The sequence below is a fragment of the Adiantum capillus-veneris genome, chromosome 28, assembly GCF_014529385.1.
Source record: "Adiantum capillus-veneris isolate H3 chromosome 28, ASM1452938v2, whole genome shotgun sequence".
In the NCBI taxonomy this organism is placed as follows: Eukaryota; Viridiplantae; Streptophyta; class Polypodiopsida; order Polypodiales; family Pteridaceae; genus Adiantum; species Adiantum capillus-veneris.
Window position 1 is genome coordinate 68,423,915 of NC_140958.1, and position 8,940 is coordinate 68,432,854.

Consider the following 8,940-nt stretch of genomic DNA (forward strand, 5'->3'; position numbering starts at 1 on the left):
GGGGGGAGTGTTTGCTGACATCCATCATTCACTTGCTTCCCTCTCAACCTTGTTTCCCTGACCTCTCAATCACCAATCTTAGGGAATGTATATATAAAGCCTTATACTCACAAAAAACAAAAAATAAATAAAGAGCAAGAGCAATTAGCAAACGAGTATGCACAAAAAGTCAAAACATTGACCAAAACCTACACATTCACATCCGGTACACTGAAGTAGACACCTATGCCATAAAACACCTTTGTTCCTCATCACTCGAGTGATCGAGGGTAGGTAGAATCGGTACGATAGGAGTGGTTCTGTTTTAGAGTTGAGTGATTAGCAAAGTTCCTTTTCCCACTGATGTGCCTCCTAGAGGTATTCTTTGTGTTTCTTAGTGTGTACAGGAGCATGTTGCTGTGGTTAGGATTTGGACCTTCATGGAATCTTTCTCTCGTTCACACTTCAGATCAAGCGCGACCATCGACACAAACAGGTGTTTCTTGTCCATTAGCATTCCCCCTTATCTTTTTTGCATCTATGTTTGTCTGCTTTAATTGTGATTGGTAGCATAATATTCATCACATTTGCTTAGTACCAAACATTAAATCAATGTAATTTTTTGTCATAATCACTTGTCTAGATTTAAAAATCAAGCAGTCCGACGAAGCTAGTTTGACCAAGTTAGGTGTTAGAGATCTTCTCTTAATACCATGCGGAATGCCTTCCTAATAATCAATGGTTACTTAGGTTCTTAATCCGATTTAGGCAGCATTGTGTGAAATGTACTAGGGCTTTCTAGTGGGCTTGACCCTATTGACCTTTAGCTTAAGTATTATAAAGGGAGTTTACTTGTGTGATGAGCCTGGGGAGGTGTATCAGTGTTATATGACCCCCCAAAGTTACAAAATTAAAATGCTGAAAACGAACAAACAAAAACAAATCAAAGTGCCACAATGTAAAATCTTAAGCTGGAAGAGAAATCTCAGCTTGATTGGGTACTTCACTCACATGTATCGCCTATGGTACTAGAGCCCTAGAGGTTCCCAATGTGGGCGCTTTTCCTTGAAAAGCAAAAAACCCAAGGCATACAAAATAAGCACACACATCAAAATTGAATCACTGTGAAAAGACTTTGGGGGGTCAAAGAAAAGGTAATCAGTCAGGCGATGATTTCATGAGAAATTCCTTTTATCGTAGCTTAACTACAAGGTCTTCTAGGTATAGCCTCTAGTCAGCCCTCGAACATGAAATACTTGGCTCTCGCGATTAAACAACTTAATTGACCAGAGAAATTTAAGAAGCTTACCCATGGTATTAATAGTCGATCTCTAGTGCCTTTCGATCGTTAAATTAGCGACCCCATACTTGTTTAATTTTTTACCTTTACATCTGTTTATGCATTTGATTATATTGCAATTTAATGTTTGTTGCTGACAAATAGTTTAAAATTCTCTTGCCAATCACATTGTCTGCCTACAACTGCATATGCTTTTTTAATATGAGAATGCAATTACTGTGCCAATGTTGTTTGATTTTGCAGTGACTGAAGAAGGCTAAGGACATTCATCTCAAATGCTCTTCCACCTCAACGAAAGAGCTTCAACTCAATAGCTTCCGAGGACGAAATCTACATCAGGAAGGGGGGCATGTTAACCCTCATGGCTCACGGACATCCTATCACCTACAACGGACGTTCTAACCTACGGCGGACATTGTATTATTTATTTGGTAGAGTCAGGTATTGGGCTTGTCGGTCCAATAGGAAAAGGGTAAGAGTGATCGCCGATGAGAGGCGCACTCTAACTGGAACATTCAAGGGATTAGTTGGCTAAGCATGGGCGCCCAAGTGTGAATGGGGTGAGCTCATATAAAAGTCAAATAAACCTAAAATTCACTCATTCTCTCATTTGTGCAATAGAAGAGTGCTCTTGCTGCATCTCCATCTCCATCTTCTTCTTCTTCACCTCCTTGTGTGTGTGTGTATGTGTGTGTGTGTGAGAGAGAGAGAGAGTGTGTGTGGGCGATCGAGCATTACGAAGGCACGACGGCGATGAAGCGGTTGAGCGCGGTGTAGCGGCGTCTCCTTCTTCTTCGCAGCGAGGAATCCTCCACGAAGCAAGAATAGAGGGGTGAGTGACACACCATCGCCTTCTTTGAGCTTACTAGTTTAGGCTTGTTGTGTGCTTGGAGCCATTTGTGGCTCGCACACGGTGTATCGGCAAGTTCCTTGCATTGACACATGCGACATACGTGCACACTTTCTTTCCTCTCTCTCTCTCTCTCTCTCTCTCTCTCTCTCTCTCTCTCTCTCTCTCTCTCTCTCAACAAATATCTATGTGTGTGCTTGCGCTAAGAAGCCTTGCCTCAACCCCTATCAAGGAGGTCATTGGATGTGTGTGTGCAAGCAATCTTTTTCAAATTTTTATTTTTTTACGTTCTTCTATCTTTTCCATTCTGTACAATTTACTTGCAATTATAAGCTTTGTGGGTGAATGTAGGCTCTAAATGGAAGTCTCTCTATCTGTCCCCCATAGGCCCTCTAAAAGTGCCTTTAGAGACCCTTGAGAGTGCTTCAAGATGCCTCAGAGCTTCAACGCACGCATCACTTATGACTGCTAGATTTTCGCTCACGATTGCTACAGTTTCATTGGGGAACTGGGGGTGGTTCAAAAAGCAACTTTTGGACCTGTAGTACCCGATGCTGATTAGCAAAAAGTCAAACTGACTGGTAGCAATTGGCTGTACTTGGAGAAGCAACTCACAACATGAGGTAAAGAGCACATGTCCACACGCTTGCTAACAACCGTTTGGGAGGGCCTTTCTAATGCAAATGCTCTTCCCATAAATAGGTGGAAACGATGCGCCGAAAAAGTTTCGCCTCTCACTTGGAGAGTGGTCGAACCACCTTGGGTAAAATCATTTTTTCAAACATACAAAATTCAAGAGGAAAAAATTAAAATTTAGGTTTATTTTGCAGGTTTTTACACTGTTTCTCTATACAACATACAACATGAATCTCTCTCTCTCTCTCTCTCTCTCTCTCTCTCTCTCTCTCTCTCTCTCTCTCTCTCTCTCTCTCTCTCTCTCTCTCTCTCTCTCTCTCTCTCTCTCTCTCTCTCTCTCTCAGACCCCTACAGTCTCACCCACCCACCCACTCACTCACCTTGCCGACCTGGCAGTCGAGACCCTAAAACAAACATTCTATCTCTACCCTCAACACTCCAGAGCCGGTAGCGCGAGTCAAACTCTGTTGGCAAGGCAACATACGTCCTAAATCTGTGTGTGTGTGTGTGTGTGTGTCTCAACCTGTGAGACGACGCACAACAACCGGTAGTGGAAACATGAATCTCTCTCTCTCTCTCTCTCTCTCTCTCTCTCTCTCTCTCTCTCTCTCTCTCTCTCTCTCTCTCTCTCTCTCTCTCTCTCTCTCTCTCTCTCTCTCTCTCTCTCTCTCTCTCTCTCTCTCTCTCTCTCTCTCTCTCTCTCTCTCTCTCAAAACCTCTTATGTTGCAGTGCAAGCGTGCATGTGCATGCAATAGAAAAATCCATCGAGGTTATTGCACCCTCAGCCTTGTTGGCGTCTCTCTCTCTCTCTCTCTCTCTCTCTCTCTCTCTCTCTCTCTCTCTCTCTCTCTCTCTCTCTCTCTCTCTCTCTCTCTCTCTCTCTCTCTCTCTCTCTCTCTCTCTCTCTCTCTCAAAAAACCTCTGTTGTTGCACTGCAAGCGTGCATGTGCATGCAATAGAAAAATCCCTACACCCAACTCGGTCTTGTTGGCGTCTCTCTCTCTCTCTCTCTCTCTCTCTCTCTCTCTCTCTCTCTCTCTCTCTCTCTCTCTCTCTCTCTCTCTCTCTCTCTCTCTCTCTCTCTCTCTCTCTCTCTCTCTCTCTCTCTCTCTCTCTCTCTCTCTCTCTGTGTGTGTGTGTGTGTGTGTGTGTGTGTGTGTGTGTGTGTGTGTGTGTGTGTGCGCGCGCGCGCCTGCGCAATCTTGATGGACCTGCAGTTTGACGTGATGGAGCATGGCTCATTGCAACACCTCTTGAGCATTGCTAGTGACCCTCATGAGCATTTCTAGAGGATCCCTCTATGTGTGTGTGTGTGTGTGTGTGTGTGTGTGTGTGTGTGTTTTTGTCAAGGCTATCTCATAATCTAGCCAAGATTTTGCAAATCTAACCGATTAAAAATGCAATAAACCCCGATTTTTTCCAAACACTGCTTAAGAAGTAAACTAAACTAGTACGGCCAGCTGCCTTCGGCGGCCTCTCTCTCTCTTTCTCTCTCCCTCGCGTGAACAGGGGCTTCTCTTAATTTTGGAGTTGAACCTTCATGTCGTAGATTTTGACACGTGTAAAGGGCTACCCCTTCTGCCATATTATGTTAGTTTAGATTCCACCACTTTACATTAAGGACTAAATAAAAGGTTTCTTTTAAACAATATCGTCTCTCTCTCTCTCTCTCTCTCTCTCTCTCTCTCTCTCTCTCTCTCTCTCTCTCTCTCTCTCTCTCTCTCTCTCTCTCTCTCGCTCGGAGATCGTTATGAGCTTTTACCTTTTTAAAATTGATTTTTAACTCTCACGACACTCAATAGTCACCTTTTGGCCTTTTGAAGGCTCCTGTGAATACTTCACCTTGTTCAAAATAGGGCGATATTCTCTCTCTCTCTCTCTCTCTCTCTCTCTCTCTCTCTCTCTCTCTCTCTCGTTCAAGTGAGCGCTAGGGGTGGCCTCGGTCCTCGCTCTTTGCCTCTCCAATATGTCGTGTGGGTGCAACAACTTGCCCCTAAGCCATGCTCTCTTTCTTTTTGTTCATGTAAGTGAACCTCATTGTATGTATCAAACAAAAAAAACGCCGTGGTAGGATTAAGCAATGCAGATGGGGAGGTTAGGTCTCAATATATTGGTGGAGTGTCATAACTTATGAGAAAATAGTAGTAAAAATATATCAAAAATTTGCGGTTGGAAATGCTTATGTACGATAGGATTTCAACTTTGGATTGATGGTTTTGTTCATCGCCCTACCAAATCTAGCTCTTATGAGTGAGACACTTGAGAGAGAGAGAGAGAGAGAGAGAGAGAGAGAGAGAGAGAGAGAGAGAGAGAGAGAGAGAGAGAGAGAGAGAGAGAGATGGGGGTTACGAGTCTTGCTTGACCTTGGTGGTCATGGCTATGAGTTATTTAAAGTGATAACTAAGCCCCATTCTTGGTCACAAAAAAAAACAAGTGATAAAATCACAAGGCCTGCCAATAGATGAAACAAATTGAGAACATGGGAGGGAAACACAAATGCGCAAGGACGGAAGTCACATTGATTGAGAAAGTGATTAGCAGATTACATTACAGAATGTCGGTCCCAATGAAGGGTTGAAGAGTAGCAAAATTGCGTCTTTCCAGGATAAAGGTAGGCATAGAATATGGAAACATGGTTTGTTTTTGTGGACAGGATGAGGGAAGGGAGAGATGACGGGAAAAAGGGAGGGAGGGAGGGATGGAGGGATGTATAGGAATCATTTAGGGATGATTAGATGTGTGGATGAATGATCGGACCAAAAGCAAAAGCGTGTGCCTATGATGAACGATGCAGGGGGATTTTTAATCCAAACATGATCGAGCTTTGAGTTGTACAAAGTGGTCACATCATGAATTTGTTGTGTGTAGCCATGTGCTTGGAGCTTCTCCTCCAAGTAACGATATTGATTGTTTGTGGGCTCATTGTCTACATTAAAGTCTCCCATGATGACACTCATCCGTGTAGAATGGGATTGTTGCAGCAGGGTATAGAGTTGTGTGACCAATGCAGTTGAAGATGTGTTTGGTGATTTGTAGACGCATATGATTTCCCAATCAAGGTGTTCATGAATGGCTAATATAACTTGAATGATTTCTATTTCTGGAGCTAGAAATGTTTTTGTAGAGTGGAGCTTGATGCTAGGCTTGTAGTAGATTGAAACACCTATTTTGCTGTGGTGATGGACATGATGAAACTTTGGTGCAAAATCATTGGAAGGATTTTTTTGCTTTGTTTCTTGGAGGCATAGAATGTCAGAACTTGTAAAATTCAAATCGTCTTTGATATGTTTGAGATATTTGTGACTAGAAACGATGTTCAATGATTGAATGATATGATGTGTGTCTTTGTATGCGAATGGAAATTTTGTCAAATACTCCCATTTGGCATCATTGTTGAGGCGGTCAAGCTCATCAAGCACAATTTTGTCGACTTTGATTTGGGTTGGATGAATCGGATTGAGGATGTGGAGGTTTGATGGATCTTTGATGCGGGAAAGAGCTGTGTAAACTAATCCATGTGAGTTTATTGATGTTGGATCAAAGGCTACTAGGCTCATTGTCAAGCCTTGTGACCTATGGATAGCGCGTGCATTCGCTGCTTGTATTGGAAACTGAGTTCGAGAGACAGTGTTCAATGCATTTTTACCAACTTGAAATTCTTTTGTTGTTTGAAAAATTGGTGTCCACTGAGTGCCAATGGGAATCGTATTAAGGTGTTGGTTCACATGTCGTTGTTTGCAGCCCGTTGAGGAATCAAAAAACTCTATCCATGCAATAGGACAGTTAGCTCTACTGTCCACAAGCTTCAGAATTCCATCTGCGCCATTCACAAGACCGTTGGAAATATCAATATTTCCACCACAAAGTTCGACAATCATTCCTGCTTTGAGCTCCAAGGTTGAGGACAAGCCTGCTGTGTTTTGTGGGTTATTTGGAACAACTAGGTTTTTTGAGCAAGTTTTATGGTGGTTGTCTCTTGCATGGATTATGTATGCTTTAGTAGGCAATTCCTCAAAAACAAGTCGATTATGTGAGTCTTTCAAGTTGTTGGTGAAGTATAAATGGGGTGTTGTCAATTTGTTAAAGACCTTGTTGGTATGGTTGGTATTCAAGAGCAACAAATCCTCGGTTGTGTGTTTTGCTTTGCGTATTCTATTCAGAATGGCAATGAAGTCATTATTTGATTGACGCATTGTTTTTGTGAGCTCGTGGCATTTTATATGGGTGAGCCAGAATGAAGGCGAGAGCAGTTGCAGAGAATCCTGTGGCTCGCTAAATATCCAACGATCTCGAACCAGGCTTGCTTGACACAGGTCACCGCACAAGATGACATCTAGACCACCGAATGGCTCTATGTGGTTGTGCTTAATTGATCGCAGCCTTGTGTCTATGATACGCAAGAGTCTATTCCCAATCAAAGATGCCTCATCAAACACAACAAGCTTGAGATTTCTATACAGTTGTGAGAGCTCGGCAAGGCTCTCAGAAGAAAGAGAAACATTTGGTTGGAAGACAATGGTCAAACGCAATGCTGAGTGAATCGTTGTCCCTCTAAGGTTGAAAGCTGCTTTTCCTGTATATGCCATTAGCAATGTTGAGGGAAGATGTACATCTAATTCAAGGGAGGCATTGTAGTGACGAATCAAGCCTTGCGCGATTGTTTGCAAAGTGAAAGTTTTTCCCGTTCCTGCACCACCTATTAAGAAGAGATGGATTGGTTGAGTTGGTTGCAATCGCTTTCTAATCATAATGTCGTCAAAAAGGGAACGTTGCTCGATGTTCAACTTGGACACAAGTAAGTGGTACTCCTCGTTGCACAATGCCAATTTTCGAAATGTTGGTAAGGATCTTGTAGTGGGCTTGCTTGGTTGAATATCAAGTGCCAACTCATATTTGTATGACTCGCTAGGCTTAGATCTTGAGGATGACGGCAATGAAAGTGTGTTTGAGGTTGCTGCACGAAGTTCTAGCCTACAATATTTTTGACGATTGTCATCTATAATTGCATAATTTGAGGTAAATTTGTCTTTCCAACAATCAACACTTGTCTCAAAGGTTTTCTCATTGCCAATAAATGGAAGGAACAATAAGCAAAGATCATGAAAATGCCTCTCTGCATCCTTCTCTAGAATGAAGTTAGCATACCGTATGACTCGAGGGTGCCTAGACTTGCGGGTAGAGCCACGCACGCATCGGTAGTTGCTTGCAAAATCAGCCAAACATATGTGTGCAAGGTTGTCTGGACGATGGGTGTACTTGGTGACAATATCGTCAAAGAAAATGTTAGAATCGTCAAGATTCAAAGTATTCAATGCAGCTCTTCTTTTCAACAACAATGTTCGTTGGCTTTCAAAATCTGCATTGACGAACACAAATTGTCTAGTCGCACTATGTAAAGGCAATGAAAGAGAAATGTATGTGGCTTGCTGTGATGTCATCTCTTGTGTATTGATCAAAGCACCGCCAATTTTTTTCAACCGATCCAACGTTGACATACTTGTCTTCTTGCAATCTTGCAATATGTGCTTGATTGTTTTGCTTGTGGTCGAATCGTTTTTAGTCATGTATGATGTGCAATATGCAGCAGCACCATGGCCATTGAATATAAATTGAATGTCAATGTTTGCATCCCATAGACTACACAACTCTTTGTTGAAATTGTTTGTGTAAATGTCTTTTGGATGTCTTTTCAAGAGTAGTGTTGGCTCTGTGATGTTCACCGAAAGGGACTTAATATACACTTCTTCAGTCATTCCCAAAGAGGTCAACCATTCATCATATGACACTTTTGAATCATGTCCAAGAGCAAGCATCTGTTCGTCAATGCATTTTTTGCAGGATAACAATGCGTTTTTCTCCGTTTGTGCCACTACGATTGGATTTAGAATCATAGTTTCTCGAAGAGGGTGGACGCGGGAAACCAAACCGGCAAAAGCTTTTACGTTTTTTGCATGTTTTGCGATGGTGGTGGGATTGCACGGTTTGAAGAGACTCTTCTAACAAATTCTTGTCGGTAGCAATATGTGTGTCGATAAAATGTATTGTTTCATTATCCGGCGCTACACCAAAGAGAGGTGCATGTTTCACCCAAAGTAATCCATGATCATGCTGACTTCCTCTATTTTGAAACTCGGTCACAAAAAAGTAATCCGTCAACTCACCAAGGATGGCATT

The 8,940-nt window shown here is 42.4% G+C and overlaps 1 protein-coding gene across 1 annotated transcript; it reads right to left on the reverse strand.

Annotated features, from left to right (window-relative positions):
• Positions 1 to 5,483: 5,483 nt before the first annotated feature.
• Positions 5,484 to 8,579, reverse strand: LOC147420618 (uncharacterized). The gene has a single exon (XM_086504562.1). The coding sequence runs from the start codon at positions 8,577 to 8,579 to the stop codon at positions 5,484 to 5,486; it is 3,096 nt and encodes a 1,031-aa protein (XP_086360688.1).
• Positions 8,580 to 8,940: the final 361 nt, after the last annotated feature.